This window comes from Prinia subflava (genome assembly GCF_021018805.1).
Source record: "Prinia subflava isolate CZ2003 ecotype Zambia chromosome W unlocalized genomic scaffold, Cam_Psub_1.2 scaffold_2cwr_NEW, whole genome shotgun sequence".
NCBI classification, from domain to species: domain Eukaryota; kingdom Metazoa; phylum Chordata; class Aves; order Passeriformes; family Cisticolidae; genus Prinia; species Prinia subflava.
Genome location: NW_026960607.1, coordinates 2,119,985 through 2,137,555, shown reverse-complemented (window position 1 = coordinate 2,137,555; position 17,571 = coordinate 2,119,985). Strand labels below are relative to the sequence as shown.

General features: G+C 36.9%; 1 protein-coding gene across 9 annotated transcripts in view; it reads right to left on the bottom strand.

Annotated features, from left to right (window-relative positions):
* The window catches only part of SH3RF1 (SH3 domain containing ring finger 1), a 128,509-nt gene that overhangs the window by 44,862 nt on the left and 66,076 nt on the right, over positions 1-17,571 (bottom strand). For all 9 annotated transcript variants that reach the window (XR_010083728.1, XR_010083727.1, XM_063424304.1 and 6 more), the window contains exons 3-6: positions 10,425-10,700; positions 9,589-9,684; positions 3,496-3,798; positions 2,524-2,634 (exon numbers count right to left, since the gene is read on the bottom strand). Coding sequence is in view for 7 of the 9 variants with exons in the window: in XM_063424304.1 (XP_063280374.1) it covers positions 2,524-2,634; positions 3,496-3,798; positions 9,589-9,684; positions 10,425-10,700 (786 nt within the window). In the remaining 2 variants the exon portion in view is untranslated. The remainder of the gene's footprint in view (positions 1-2,523; positions 2,635-3,495; positions 3,799-9,588; positions 9,685-10,424; positions 10,701-17,571) is intronic.

Genomic DNA, 17,571 nt, shown 5'->3' with positions numbered 1-17,571 from the left:
AGGCTATCGACTTTTAAAGAGGGTGGCAGAGAATAATTCAGGTTCTCAATGGGAATTATATGCTTAATTGGAAACATAAGCAGGAACATGGTTATCACAAAGAGAAAGTAGCACCCCAAGATACAGGACAATCATATGGCAGGAGTTTCTCTCCATGCTGCATTTAGCACTGCAATTTAATTCCTATGAATACCCATGGTGAAATTGCCTTTGAACAAGCTTAAGCAACTAAAGCACCCAAGGTGGTTTAATGACTTTAAACCAGCACCAAGCTAAAGTATTTTTCCATGTTGGCATCAAATAAAGAACTACAGGTTCTTAATAACAAACAGAAGTGTTATTGTGCATTGAATGCTGTCTGCTCAATCCTCTCCAAAACTTGAGTATCTCATAAATCAAATCAATTACTCAATGTTTGCAGCCTATATGTTAGTTAGACTTGCATTCTGCCTAACAGCACCTATCTGTTTGCTCAGTTCTCACAGGTATTTTCTGAAGGATAGGACGAAAGAAGTATAAAAGACTATGTGGATTAGTATATAAACAGCTAATTGTTTCTAGTATAAGATATACACCTTTTAGGCAAAAAAAGACCTGAGGGTCCTTCCTGGAGGACGCCAACTTGAACAGGAGCCCACAATGTACACAGGCTGCCCAGAGAGGTTCTAAAGTCTCCATCCTTGGAGATATTCCAAAGCTATTTGGACACAGTCCTGGGTAACTGGCTTTAAGTGGCCTTGCTTGAGCGGGGGAGGTTAGACTAGACAACATCAAGAGGCCCTTCTAAACTCATCTGCTCCATGACATTAAAATATGAATCTAAATATAATGAGACTGTTTCCAGATTAGCATTCATTTAACAGTAGGATTACAAGATAATCCACATTGAAGGAGTCAACAATTTAATGACAGTAAGACAAAGCATTGCTTCAGCTCAATCTACCTTACTCAGTAAGGCAAGGCAAAAGCACACGATCCATATAACTGCCAATAATAGTCGTCTTTAGCAAAGATGTCATCTTTATTATAGTTATCTTTACTTTTACAGTCATCTTTAGTCTGAAGAACAAAGAATGTGAAATACATTTACTTGGATGAGAGCAATTACTACATCACAAAAGATTATGAGAATTTGTGGCATCTGGGTGGATATTTAGCTAAACATAAACTTTATGCTACATTCAGACAAATTTTCAACATACAGGAATCAGACTAAAAAGGTAAAAGGGTTATACTATCAGTATCTTCTTCACTGAAAAAGACTGTGCAGTACTGCACCCACTTCTGGCATGTGTCACCATGCCAAAAGGAAGTACTGGAGATAATTCAGAAAACAACAGCAACATAATTTAAAGGACTGAAAACTATAACTTAAGAGTTCCAAAGAAAGTTGTCAAAATGCAACCAAGCCACATCTAAGCATTTCTGCAAACAACAGAAATTTGATACCAGAAGACAGACAACTCTGCCTTAAATTTTGCAGACAAATGTGTAAAATTATGCAAATGCCAAAAGCTGAAAACAATACTAGACCTATTTAGCAGCAATGATAGTAATCATATTTTACTTGCTTTAAAGACTGCAAGGAGAGGCACCTAAACAAGATCAAGTCTTGGGTTGTTTGTTTGGTTTTTTGAGGTAAGTGAAGATCTATTATTCAACTGTGCCCCACCCCTTAAAAATTAAGGGCACAACTTTAGACTGAAAGAACCTAATTTCAACAACTCCTATGACTTAAATAAAGTCTCATTAAGATCCCTTAAAGATCTCTGAAAACTGGTATCTACAATCTTTATTGCAGTAAGGTTCTGATGAGTATAGTATGATATATGACATGCCACAGTTTTTCTAATATAGGCATAGGAAACTAAAGAATTCCAGTAGTTTTTGGAAAGAAATCCTGCACTTTTTGAAGAAAATGTCATTTTATTTGTTCAAAGGAAACAGCATTGCAATGCATTTCTTCCTTTAAAAGATGGCCATTTGCTATATGTTTTCCTATTGATCTCCAAGAACATAACTCCAACATGCTAGACACGTTCTTCATCTGCCACAGGTGTACACACATCTAAAATCACCTTATTTAATGAGGAGATGGCGGACTTTTGAAGCTTATTTCAGATAATCTTGAAAATCTTGAGTTAAATAAGATAGAAACACCTGGCAGCTGTGGTCCCAAGTTGATGTTTTTTGTAAGAACCTGCTTGCTTCCCCAAACTTTCCCCCCAGCCTAATCTCTTTTCTGCTCATGCTTAAAAGAAAGGCTGTTCTGGAACAAAGTGTGCTTCTTGTGTTTACTACAGAGAAATTACAGAGGAAAGCTGGAAAATGGATATGCACGACAAGATGCAAATATTGTAGCAATAGGGCATTTGCTATATTTAAATTCATACCATTGTCTATGACAGACAGAATTCCCATAAAACCATCATTTCAAATCAGTATGTCGGAACTTGAGAAAAAAGATTACTGTACAAGACCAAAGAAAAATGGGAAGGCTGAGTTTTCTTAAGCAGTACTTACACCAAGGGCAGCTTGGTAGGTAACTTCTGAGGGGAAGGTGAAGGAAGGCCCTGTTGTGACTGGGCTGCTGGGGGGTGGAGTCACAATCAGCCCTGTAGTGCCAATATGAACCTGGGAGAGAGAAAAAACCCAGTAGGGTCAGTTCTGTGTAGCTTAGTAAGAGCTGGTTTTGACAGAGCTGTAAACTTCATGGTCAAAATCACCAGTATGCTACTCCTTGTAACCTTAAACTAGACCTAATTTTTAGTTAGATATTCACACAAACAGCGTTGGATCACATTACACACTTTTGTTTTCCACACTAACATTTCTCAGTTTTTGGAGATACATTGAACCAGATACATCAAACACACTTTTAACCAGTGTCATTTTTCTTTTTTTCTCCATAAAAGGCTGTCAGATCCCAAAGACGTGCAAATAAAGCATATTTATGAGCTCAGGTAAAACATCACCAATACCTCTTGGGCTCCATTGCTCTCTCTTTTCCCAAAGTGTAATCACTATATGAAACAGCCAATTTTTCACAAACTACTGAACAAATACATAAAGTCAGATAAATATTTCTACTTACCACAACCAGATAAATATGCTACATTTCTGGAATTTGTGTAATCGTCAAGTTAAATATTTTACTTTTATAGCATGCACTTTATTAATATTCATTATTATAGTCAATTTAGAAAAAAGAAATCAAGAAATTAAATCACTCCAGTTTCTAGTTTCCACAGTTAATAAAAATCTTTGTGGCACTTAAGAATGTAACAACTGAGAAAAAAATTAGCCTGCAGGACCAAAACTATTTGCTATCATTATATAAGAAGTGTTAGAAAATATTCTCCTTAAATGTTCTCATGTTGGAAGATAAGTTTTTTGAAAGTGTATATTTAATATTAGTTAGACATAATTAATAACTTGAAGTAATCTGACAAGATCAGAAGCCTTTACAGTTATAGCTGATTTCATGTGAATTACCTGAGAGGGGGCACTACAGGACAGTCCCGTCAGCTCACTTATGCGGGCCGCTGCTGTTGGGTTGCTGGAGCTGATGAGGACAGGAGGACTGATTTCCATGGAGTGGCGATTCTGAGAAGACTGTGAAGCCTTGTTGGACATGGTGAGGGAGGTAAAAGAGTGTCGTTTTTTGGTGTTTTTCTTAGTATCGGTGTGCTTTTGGGTTGAATTGTTGTGGGCTGCCCCAGAGGTACCTTCTCCAGAGTCAACAGCAGAACCTGAGGGCTTGTCCAATTCTATCAACTGTATGGCTGCTGTGTTAAACTACAAAACCCAGTAACATGTTAGTATTTTTTATTTATAAAAGTCACCTGAACGTAACAAACTATCTCTTTTCCTTTTATTCATAAGATCATTTCAACCATGCAACTTAAAACTCTGGCATACCAACCTACTCTACAAATCAGTCAGGAGAGAGTGACAAATCATTCACTACAAACTCAACACACTTTCTGTTGGGCTGGTCTGGACTACTCATCAGAGGTAAAGCAAAGGACATAATGCCACAGTCCAGACATGGATTAATTCAGCAAGAACCACTGCCTGTGTCATCTAGAAGTCAGACTAAAACACACTGGTCCTCTTTGACCTTATAACAGAAAAATCTGTGTTACAAAACTTCTTGAATGTTTATGTAATTTTCAGGCTTTTTTTTTTGTTTTGTGTATGACATAATCCCACACATTTGCATGTGGGCTCTTGAAGATATTCCTCCTAGTATCCCTTGGTACTTGTGCACATCTTTGACACTATCAGCAGTGAAAACACAGGCTTCCTAAATGCAGATTTAAGAACACAGTAGGACAGACTAAATACCCAGCTATATCAGCATACTGCCTGGCAACAGGCACCTATACAGGCATAAGATGGCATAAGGAGAAAAGAAATATATACAGGCAATTTTGTGGAAATACCTTCTCAGCTTCTGAATTTTCTAATGTAGAGGCACCAACTCTGTGCCATTTTTTCTCTTTTTTAAGCTTAGCTAAAGAATTTTCATTCACAATGGGATTTTCTATCTGCTATTTTGTAACAATACTACATTAAACGCAAACAAATTATTCCTTTCCAATGAAGAAATGAGGAATCCCACACATTTTCTTCTTGCAATGAAATGTAAGCTGTATAATGGGGAGGAGGAGAGGAAACCAACAAACCAACCCTCTACATTTTTCAAAACCCCTTTATTTTCAGAAAATCTTAGCACTGTTAGAAATAATAATGTCAGAACTCTCATGTAATCATGAGCTGAAATAACATCAGCACCAGTTTTCTGAACATGTACCACTAAGTATGAATACCATTACTTGAAAAGTGTAGGAAGGAAAGACCTTTCCTGAAGAACATCAGGATGAAAGAATGAAATTAGTCACTGTGGAATCACTATTTCTATTCTCCAGCATATTATTTTTTCTATTTATTTTACCATTTTCCTGCAAGTCTTGAGATACCTACTATGCTCATGAAGAGTTTTAAAGTAGTATTTTACCCCATCAAAACTTAACTAGACAAACAACAAATCATTAGTCATGATAGCAGCAACACTGATTTAAATGCAGCTCCCACAAATGACCAGCTTATATTATGAACACAAGTAAGTATCTACAAATATAGATATATAAGGTAATGTAAAAGAACAATTTTTTTTTTAAATATAGAAGAGGTTGGCAAGGGATATTTGAAAGATGTCATCTGGAAGGAAATTTCATGCATATACAGAAAAAAAGATGAAGTTGAAAACCAGAACTACTGGAACAATGAGGAGTTGACATAAAAACCTTCTACAGAAGAGGAAGAACTCCACGAAACATGGAGGAGGGGCATAATGGGGGATTTGAAACAGGATATGAATTTGAGAATACAGAATTTTTTCCTAAATGTTCTTATTGTTGGTCCTTTAAAACACAGCTGAAGAGAACTGGAATCACAAAATCACTTGGGTTGGAAGGGACCTTCAAGATCATCAAGTTCCAACCCATCTGCCACAGGCAGGGATGCCTCCCACTAGACCTGGTTACTCAGAGCCTCATCCAACCTGGTCTAGAACAACTCCAGGGATGGGGCATCCAGAACCTCCCTGGACACCCTGTTCCAGTGCCTCACCACTCTCACAGTAAAGAATTTCTTCCTAATATCTAATCATAACCTATCTTCTTCCAGTCTGAGTCCATTCCCCCTTTTCCTGTCACTACATACTGTTGTAAAAGTCCCTCTCCATCTTTCTTGTAAGAAGGAAGGATAGGAGAAGACAATGTCAGAGCAGTAAACAATCCTATGAAAAAGATGGATGCTAGATTTTCCTTCCTGCTACTACTCAAGATGGATCATACGGATCAAAATAATATGTGTATATTCTGTGTATAGCAGAAGACACAAACATAGAGTTTTCTCCAATAAAGACCATTATTTAGATGATTATTGAATTTTAAATTTAGATTAAACATACTTTAAACAGACCAGTGAAAACATTATTTCATTACAAAACACTGATAAGAGGCTGAACGATAGTAGAAACAAGTAGAAAATAGAACCAAAAAAAGCCTACTCTGCTGTTCAGCTTGTCAGGGTCTTATTTGTCATCACAACAAACATGCAGGCTTTTCAAAGTATAATAATTGCATCTATTTTGCACATTTTATTTTTTCCAACTCAGATTGAAATTCTTCACATCCTTCTTGAGGATCTAGGTATTCCATACTCTTGATACAATAGCTGCAACTTTTTCTATTCTTATGTAATCTATATTCTTATTTGCAAAGAACTACCTCATCAGAGAAGTTAAGGGATCACAGAGGAATGAAAAACAAAACCAAAAACCACTTTGCTAACAGCACCCCAAGGTACCTGTTACACCTAATTATATTTGTTTACCTACAGAAGCTATCAATGCTTGCAGAATCTGATTACTCTATACAGTGAACAACCTATTAGGGGAAAGTTAAGGCTTGCCTATGGGATCAATATAAGACTGATTCAAATATAAGCAGCCTACTGTGCTTTTTTTTATGCAGAGAAACAAGCAAATGACAGTTGTATGAATCTGAAGATGGAAGAGAACTGATTACTGGCCTCCTCCTTGAAGTAACTTGAGGACAGCAACAGCTGCAGAATGTTTTGCAGAGTGCAGTTTACTTCTCTTCCTTGATAAGAAAAATAAGAACATGCATGCATTCTCCAATGAAATGGCTATCAGACAAGGGATTGAGCCCAAGTCATGTTAAGAAGTGTTTCAATCTAGCATTCCTTTCTGCAACAAATACCTATGTATCTAGGCCCACAGTTCCTACATCAATTATCTTTAACAGACATATTTTCATTGAGGCTTCTTTACTTCACTTTTTTTCTATTTTTTCCCATTCAACAAAATCTTTGCTGCAACAGGAAGCCTGAAATCCAATTCCCTTTCCCACCAAACTCCAGGAAACTGAAGAACTTTCAAAACAGGGCAGGACAGAGGCAGCTGGCTGAGTTGCTTCTCAGTGCCGCAGCAGGGCTGAGGTCAGCACACAGCTTTCATCTGCCTGCAGATTATCCGCAGGAATTACCACTACTGCAAGGTCTCTTAGAGTTGTGCTTTGCTACACTTACTTTGCAAATTAATTCAAGTGTTCTTTACTCACACAAAAATAAACAAAAGCTGACATTATTTTCTACAGACAATTTGACTGAAGAGTGATGCCTTTTCATTGATTTTTATTCTATTCTGGGCATTTATATCTGTTTATGAAGTGTTAAACTAGGTCAAAACATCCAATTTGAGGTTTAAGAACTGTATATTGTATTCAGAACTGCAATCGATGCAGAAAAATTCTAATAATATCTATTTAGTTTTGCATAATCTTTCTTTTTGGAACAGAAATAACTATAAGTGTTAACTTCTTGAATAGAATCACTTAAAATTTCTCTCAAAATGTCTTATCTTACTTTTATTATTACTACAAATTTAGTAAGTGAAAGTTAGAAAAGAAAACATCAGAGTTGTGAATATTGAATCATAAAAGGGCAAAATTTGTCCTCAAATACGATCAGAGATTTTCATGGACTTTAACATTACCTAAAATTTTATAATCACTGTACAAGAAATATCACAGTTATTACATCTATACTACAGAATAAACATCACAAACTATGCCCATTTTATAGTTAATGACTTCAGAAAATCTCTAGTAAATGGAGCTAACTCACATTTTTAAACAAAAGGATGTGGACAAATATACACAAGGTAAAAGGTATATCTGCCATTATAACATAATAGAATTCTCTAAAAATAGGCAACGATTACAGCATTGGGAAATGCAATGAAAACTACCATGTAAAAATCCTTCCAAAGTATTAATTACTTCTCATCTTCATTGTCTTTCATAAAATAGGTAAGAATGGTTTGCTATATTTGTTTCTCTTAGTTGTCTGTATATTTTCCAGAACAATAGGTATATACTCTCAGAAACCAGGCATTTCAAAATTTAAACCCATACTTTACTGCACATCTCACTGCCCTCAAACACAGTGTGCCTTTCAGTTTAGTATATACTGAAAAAACCCCACCTATCTGATTTGAAGCCACTCTTAGGGTATAATTTATCATGCTAGACTTTCCATTCCACACTTTAGTGGGGATTTGAGAATGTGTACTTACTTATGTGTTGATGCCTGTTCTAAAAGGGTTAATTGAAAACACATTTTCTTGGTTGATGGAATCAGTCTAAAAACATTAATAGAAATACATTTTGTGACTTTCATTTTTACATAATATTTTTCAAGGCCATATCTCCTTTTTGCAACTTTTGTAGAGATAGGAACGTAGTTGTTAGCTAAATAGCTCAAGTGGCAGCCCTAGGAAAGGGCTTTTCTTAACAAGGCTAAGTAATTTAGTTTGAAAAAACACTACAAAAAGCTTTACTGGCTTAGTTGAAGGGGCAGTTAATTGCAAGAAGCTAGGAAAGAATATCCAAGGGCAAGAAATTGTTAAACTGGCTTTTAAAAACTTCTTAAACTGAAGCCAAAATTGCACTAAGCAAGTTGAAACTTTTTTGGTCTTCTTGTTTTTACAGTCATGTGAAATTTTCTATCTCCAGGTATACAGATCCTTACATCAAGCTATAAATATATATATTTTCCCTTTTAAAAATAATAAATTCTATTTTGATCAAAAGCAGTAAGGTTTTTTGACGTTCCCATCTCATCACAGGATTCAGAAATTGAATTAATAAAACCTGACTTGATTCTTAGTATGGTTACACATTTTTTCTGTGACCTAAAGTACATATTTCTCATCCCAAAGATAATGTGGAAATACTTTTTTCTTTCTGCCCCATTTATTTAAATAAAATACTTAATAGTTAAAAATGTATCTTACCAAGTATTCACAGCATACCTATCAGAAAAGAACAAACACTATTCCAAACCTTTGTATCTTTCCATAATGCTAATCTGAATAATCATTGTGGCTGTACACACTGTTCCTAATCACCGATGTCTTTCTATATAAAAGACATAGCTTTCAACTCGTAAAATTTAAAAGGTTGGGGAAATTTTCTCAACTGCTACCTCTTACTGTAAATTGTTGTGACATATGAGAAATGCAGGAAGATACAGAAGATTTTATATATGGCTGTGTTGATGAAAAAGCTGATCCTTTACCTGCTTAAAAACAACCTATATCCTTTGACGTCCTAGCTGCACTAATTCAGTTTTTAGAGGTGGATATTAGGGACAGTGCAAAGGTAACTATTTCTCTGACTTGCTGACTGCTTTCATTTTGTGGCTAAGTGTGGTTTGGATTGACTGCATGACTCCAGTATTAACAAGAAAACATTGTGACTGCCTCCAATTACACTCATTTCAATTCCATTCAATAAAAATAGGTATCAAATAGCTAAGTGAAAATCACTAGTTCATCTGCTGAGGCCATTAACTTTCCCAAAGAGCATTTTAGGTCTAACATTATTTATATCTCCGGTAATTTTAGAATCATCACCAGTACTGATTCTTTTTCCTTTCAGAAAATTAAACACACAGTGGGCACAGCCTTACTGAGGACCCAGCTTTACTCACCTCAACATATGAAATTGGAAATATTCCTATCTTGTCAGCCAGCATTCCTTCTGCCCAGTTTTCATCCACACGGCGAATTACAGTCAGAACATCATCCTGTGTGAACATGCAGTGATTATGTCTCCCAGCTCTGATTTAACTTCTCATTTAGTTTTCCTCTATAACACAGGAGTAATCAGAGAAGGCAGGACATGGACACGAACTGCAGAGAAGGCACTCTGTAAGAGCAATATGCTGCTTTTGGGATTGAAGTCAGTTCAAGCTGTTCTTTTCCCTATTTGGTCAGAGTTCAACTAACTGCCCACATCTCAGTGATCTGACTTTGTCCTTAGTGCCAGTCTTCCTGTCCCATGCAGTCCATGCTACTCATCAGCCCCCCTTTAATTCTTTGGCATTAATCAACAGAACCACAACCATTTTCCTTCTCAACTGACTCATTACTTAATCTATGCTAGATGTTGTTTTTCTGCTTAAGTACTTAAGAACATTGCTAGTGATATGACTTCTTTCACATCTGCAATTTGAGTGTTTCTTTAGAAGATAGAATGTTTTTAATTCACAACATAGGTTATTTCTCATAAATTAGGAACATCACTACTATGGCAATTATGAAAAAATGCATTCTCAGAAATAAAACATCAGAAAATTTGTATGCAATTTAGAAAGAGAAGGGAGAGCTAATCAATATAGGAGAAATACTTGCAGAATTACTTGTCCTATTCATATGTATGCAACTCCAGTAAGAAATGCAGATAAGACTACAAAATAGTTGTATAACTTCTTATCCAACTGAATGAAATTATTAGAAGAAAACAGTAATTGTATTCTCTATTTACCTTTGCAAATGGTAAACAGTCTTTATCTGCTTCCTTGTCTTTTACTTCAAAATCATAAAGTGCTTTGCACTGAGGTGGAGGTTGAGGTAAAGGTTTAATAATATGAACAAAATTGGTAGGAAAAAAGCCATGGATGCCATTGACTTCTCCATGATACCAATTTTCATCCACCTGTCGACGTAAAATGATGATGTCTCCTTTACTGAATTTAAGATCTCCAGGTTCTTTTCCCTCATAGTTATACAGTGCTTTGGCACATGGTAACTGAGGTACACCCTAAAGAAAAAGAAAAAAATAATAGATCATTAGAATTAGATAAGCATTACTAAATAGAATGTATATTATACTTTTGGAGAGTATGAATGAAACTGCAAAGTATGAGATTGCAAAGTAAAATCATACACATATTTTATTGCAATGATTCTATTGATTTTACCCACACAAGTGGGAAGAACTTCAGTTCTCTACAGTCTCAAGATTCCTCTAAGTTTCATTATGATTTTTAATCATACAAAGTTGCTAGACACAGGAAAGGCAGAAAAACATAATACTTTAACCCTCATGTACTAATTCACTAAGATTAAACATTAAAAAAATAAAGCAAGCAAACTGGAAAGCAATCTTCACTACTTGAGAGACCACTGGCAGAAAAATGCTGCAAGAAAATACAACACTAGAATAAAAAATTTGCTATAAGACCTTTAAAGCAGTTTTCCTGCCTGACTTTGTTATTGTCTTCCTCACCTTATTTACTTCACAGGCGGAGACTAATAAGGACATAATGGAGGTGTTTTCCAGCTTGAAAAACAAATCTCAGTTTATTAAAAATGAAAAATTTCATCCTGGAGCAACTCTTTTAATTCAATTATTTATTTCAAACCACAGCTAATAAGAATTACTGGACAAGATCTGTTGAAGGTGTGTATTCTTGGGTTTCCTTCACTTGATTCCTCCATAATATCTGAAAACTATAGATCATTGGTGCTGCTCTTGAATGCATATCATAAGAATTGGAATTTAACATTGTCATCCTCCCTTATATACGTTGTAGGTAGGTTTTTTTTAATTGTTCAGCCTGTATCTCCAAATTTTGCAAGGAGAGCCATAAAACTCTACAACTCTAGTGTTAGGGCTACTACCTTCAAAACCCTTTTCTCCAAATTTAAATGCCTGAAGGGGTGCTTACCCCCTTAAGGATGCAAACAGCAGCAAACTTGCATTACCAATAGAGCCTTTCCAAAGCAAAGTCACCCTTTATAGTCACACAGAGCTCAGTATTTCACATCTTTAATGCAAGCCCATATGGAAAAGGCAAAATTTAATGAAATTCAAGGTTGCCGATATTATTTGCCACATCAACCCTATGGTATATCTCTCCTCTCAAGTCTTCCACCAGCTCAGATTGTAAATTGGAGCTACACTTGCAATATCTCAAGAAGTCACACATAATGTAAGGAAATTCTCAGAGGGAATTATCACTTTGAGTCTGTGAATTGGGCAGAAGAGAGAGTTTTGATAATGTATTTCACATTTAACAAAATTTTATCTTTCAATATAATCCAATTTGGTTGGACAGCTTGAATTTTTGTCCAAGCACATTAATGTCTCAAATGTATAGATACTATCTCAAAGATTAACTTCTCTAGTAACCATTTTTCTATACCAAACAGTCAAAGGAAAACCATGTGTATATATATAGGTACAGAGGAGTACAATTTACATATGGATACAGGAAAATCAAAGTTCATTTTATTGTCTCCAGGATGAATATGAAAAATACTGTATTAGCAAGATCCAAGCAATTGTTGACAATCAGTGATCTCCAGACTGAAGCAAATAATATAGTTCTTCATGATCACACTTAATTGCATGAGTGCACAATGATGACACACTGTACAAACCTGGATATGGAAAGATACCAACTAGAGAATTTGTGGGCCTCAGCTGAGTGAGGGCAAAATTAATGGTCAGAATAGAAGAATTTAAAAATCATGTATGTATACGTATTTTTTAGTTTTATGTTCTCTGCAGAGTAAACAGACAGAATGAAGGAAGCAGTCAGTGTAGATGAAGTAAGAACAAGTGCAAAGAGAGAACTGTGGAGGAGAGGAAGCAAAAAGAATCACACCTCTAAACAAGAGAGGAAACGCTGCTTGCTTATCCCATTCCATCACAATAACAAACAAACAAGTAAACAAAAAGCTTAGGAACCAAGAATTACTTGACAGAAAGCGGGCCCCAAGCAATTATGGCTACTACAGAATACAGAAATCTCTCCTGCACTGGAGGCAATAGTTTGACTTATGCCAGGAATCGCCCCATTGTCCTGGGAGAAAGCATTCTATGTCCCCAGGTTGTAAATAGGGTTTAGATCAGCTTTGAGTATAAAATACAGATGGAGAAAAAATCTCATTAAAAACAAACAGAACAAGCTAGGAGTACCCGTGTGAAAGCTGGGATCAGATAAGATCGGGGACTAGAGAAACGAGGGTCCAAACCAATATGGTTATATCGCAGGTTCTCCTCCTTTATTCCGCGAGATGTCGGGTTTTATACAGAGTGAATAGTTTACATTTAGCAGGTGCACTGTGATAGGCAGTGGACATACAGAAGTATGTAAGCTATTGCAGTTTAAGGTAGCCACCGTGTCTTCCCAGCAACTGTTCCATGCTAGTAGCACCCCTACCTTAACACATTCCCAGTACCAGATAACCTTATCTGGTACTACGTATGCTGGACGTACTAGGCCTACTAGGCCCTGGCCTGAGGCCTGGTCTGAGGCCCAGCTGTGGATAGCTCTGCCTTATGATCTAAGTTATCCTGTTCCTGCTACAAATTCCCCCTTTTTCTTTAGAGCTATCCAAACTGGGTCTGTGACACGGTTGGCTGCCTTAACATACACTATTATAAGCAAAGCACTACTTGAGTTACCCAAGAAAAACCCTAAGATCTTAGCTGCTAAAAGCAAAAGATGAAAGCACATTATATTCAGTCCTTGCTCTTCATTCATGCACAGGTTCTAAATTAAAGTTTCAAATCATCTGCTGTCTCTCCTTCTTCTGCGTTGCCTGATGATGTATCACAGCTGCAGACTTCTCTGTTGTCACTGGGTAGCCAGGGTTACTTCCATCAACGCAGCTGCAATGATGCATCTCTGTTGCTGTCTTCTTATCTGGTTCAGCTTTCGTTAGTATCTCACTGAGTCTACAGCTTGCAGAAAAGAAACTAAAACAGACCTGGTATGCGAATTAGCATTCTCAGAGACAAGGGAATAGAATAGGAATTTTGCTTACTAATGAAAGTGATAAGCGATTATCAACCTATTTCTGCTATCACCCCAGAGACTGCACACTGCTGAAACGCTTTTCTTTAGTGAACCTTGACATCTTTCCCCGGGTAAAGATGACAATCTTCACTCCAGCTGATTCAGCTGTCATTCTGATCGGATCAAATTGTCAAGTTAAGATAGCTTGCATATTATTTTTTTGGAGCAGAAACCTCTGGGCTTCGTTAACAAACACCATCCGTCCAAGTTAGAGTTTGGCCAGAACTCAAACCTTAAATTGGAGTGATGTTTTTTAGTATATTCTTTAAAAACAATCTCTAAAAACAATAAACACAGAATGCCTAAAATACAACAAACTGTCATAATATCATTACATAAAAGAGACACTTAAAATTTAAGATGAAAAATTGGTCAGATCACTCGGGAACTCGTCCTGTCTGGAACTTTTCTTGAAAACAGTTGAGTACCAATTGGAACAATCACAGGATCAACACCTGATGGAAAAATTATCAATGCTGCTTCAGGTATCTCTCTCCAAGACCTTCTGAAAAACACTTAAAGATTTAACAAACTGAAATGCAATGTCTCGACTCACACAAGAGGTACCAAAACAAGCCCAAAATCTCATTTCAAGCGAAATGTGTAACACAGTTAAAAGAATCAAATGAAGCTTCAAAAGGACATACTAAAACATTGCATAAAACAAACAAGATTGATTACAAAAGAGACAAACTATATACTTAACATGACACTTAAGAAAAAATTCTGACTTGCACTTAACAATACAACCATATCTGTTAACAACATTTATGAAATATTTAGATGGCTAAAAAGATAAATAGAATCATTTAAAATGACAAATACTTGTTAGAAAACCCTATAGACAAATAACACAACATAAAAACTAGAACATCAACTTACAAATGCTACTAATTTATATACTTAACATGTCATCGAATTATATTTTAAAACTCTTATCTTTTAAAACTCTCATATACTAGGACAACTCACAACTAACAATACAATCAAGGATCTAACAATTTGCATCATTTTAAATCTTCTTTATCACTGTTCTGTTATTATCATTTCAGTTAAAACTTTCCTTCCTTTCTTCTCTCTCCCCCTTTTTTTTTTAATTTTTTTTTTTAATTTTTTTAGTTACAAGCATCCTCCTGCCCAGGAAGATTGCTGGCTCTGCCAACTGTCTCTTGAGTTTTGGGTAGTACAAAATGCCGTGAGTCATGTTTCCAAAAGCTCTTATGTGGCTGACAAACGACAAACATGGACTTTACAAGTACAATTTCAGCCTGTAGATTACTTAGCTGTTTCAGGAATTATTCTCAACTCACTGGCTGTGGTCGAAGCTGGGAAGATTTGCTATTTGGAGAACTTGGGAGAAGGTCACTCAGCTTGAGAGAATTTGTGCCACATGACTTTGCTCAGCAGAAGGCTGGGCCGTCATGGCCCTGAATTCAAGTTACCTCTATCATAACTTATCTTGACCCCCTCAAAATTCACACTAACTGAAAAGTCCCACTGGCTAAAGCTCCCTACCCTTGTCCCATTCTGTCAGGCATGGGGACATCACGGCTCTCAGCTCTCTCACTAGTGCCATCACTGAACAAAACATACCACCACAGCCCTCAGGCTCTGAAACTCATCCCCTGAGGCACACTACTGTGCTTCCCCATCGCTGCAGCGCAGGACATGCTCTCCTAGGACTAAGCCAGCACAAACTCCTTGAGAAATGACCTACTGGTCACTGCCTCAACCTGCCAAGGAGGGGTCATAAAAACAGATTCTCTCAGGCCATTCACTCCCCAACGTCAGGAGTGACAAAGCAGTAAAAGCTAATGTGCAAGACAGCCTTCCCTCATCTCTCTCCCCCAGCACAGAAAACCAAACCCAAGAGCAGTAGCACCGCCTCTCTGCACAAACAGATGTGCCAGGGGCTGGCTTCAGCCAGCTGCACCCACCTCTCTAGGCAGGACAACAACGCTGAGAGTTCTGAGATGAGGATTTGTTCAGCTCTGAGAATCATTCTCAAAAGCAACTACTAGAAGACCTAGCAGTGAAGCAAGGGACCACTCCAGCTGGAGATGTCAGCTAGAGCCCTCTCAGCACCACTTACTCAAATGTAGCTAGCAGGGCACTAACAACTATTTTCCATGTAATTTTAAATCTAGTTTCCTTTTTCTCTCTCTCTTTTTTTTTTTTCTTTCTTTCTTTTTTCTTTTTTTTTCTTTTTATTTTTTTTTCTTCTTTTTCTTTTCCTTTTTTTTTCTTTCTTTTTCTTTTTTTTTCTTTTCCTTTTTTTTTCTTTTTCTTTTTTTTTTTCTTAACTAAACTTTACAAGTTAAACAACTATACCTTTTACAAATTATAAAGCACTCTTTAAATCAACTAACTCTTAAATCTAACATAAGTAAGTCTCAACAAAAATCTACAACTCTCATTAACCTTATAAACTCCATATGTGTGGTAACTCACTAAAAATTCATTACTAATTAAACTCCTTAACACTTAAATATAGGCTCAACTTAAACTTATCAAGGCCCAAATCCTAAAAACAAGCTTTAAAATTATATGTTTAACAATAATTAACTTAAACTCAAATTAATTCACACAAAAATTAATTTTAACAACATCAAAATGTAGAAACAACTCATCCTTACACAGAGGTAATAACTCTAGCTAAAAACTCATCTCCATTTCATTTTTTTTTTACTTTATCTTTTTCATAATAGGATATATCTTTCTTTTTCACGTTGCATTTCTCACACAAAAATGGATTTCTTCACAATAGAGGGACAGATGACTATTTTTCCTTCCTTTTCTGGTGTGTTCTTGCAATATTCACTTGTTGTATGTTTTCACTGTCTCTAACAATCCTGACAGCTTCCTGGGTAATAGCATGACATAGAGTCAAGTTACGATGCTTGCTTATCTTCAACGACGATACTGACAGCCTTTGCACTCAGCGAAGGGGGGGGGTAAGAAGATGTCAGAGCCCAGTCCATCGGCTAGTGCAGTTGATTGGCAGACTGCAGGGGCGTAGGAGCCTTTAATCGAGCTGATGGTGTACTGGCATTCTCATTAGTAGACATCTTGTTTATTACATTTTTGAGCGGGACAGATAAAAACAAGGCTTGGCCGGGAACACTGCTGGTCGCTCCGCTGCTGCCACCCTGAGATCCGCCTCCTTTTCCTTGCTGCATCACTTGTGCCCTCCTTGTTCTGCCTTCGGCCCCGCCTGCCTTCTCATCTTTCGCACCGCCTCCCAGGTCTGGCAGCTGAGCCACTTCCTGGTTGTTTTCATTCTGCCCGAGAGCTGGAGAGAGAATTTCGTGCCCTCTCCCTGCACAGCCGGCCAGAGACGAACAAAGGGAGGGGCAAAGCGGAGCTGCATTCTCACTTTCGGAATGCGTGGAATGCATGGAATTTCTACTGACGCGCTTAGCTACCTTAGACGTTTTCTTTTGTTTCTTTATCTTGGAGAGGGAAACAGAGGGACAGGGAGTTTGTTTTTCTCCGGCTAAAATTACGGCTTTGCTCTTTACAACGAATGTTTGCAAGGTATTTATTGCTTTTTCCCAAATTACGCTTAACTCTGAACGTCTCTTTGCTCTTTTTGCTGGTAAAACTACAGTGTCCCATATTAATCTTCCTTTTTGCTTCCATCCTGATTCACTAAAAAGAAGCGATGGCAGTTTTGGCTTTCGTTCTTTCTGAACCCATAAGGCTAGTTGTTCCATATTAGTTCTTATTTTATCACCCCTCTGGGAGGCACCGATGGCTACACGCTGAAAATCAGCAGGGTAATCTCTTGCCATCGTTTCTTTTTAAAGTCTTTTCGACTCC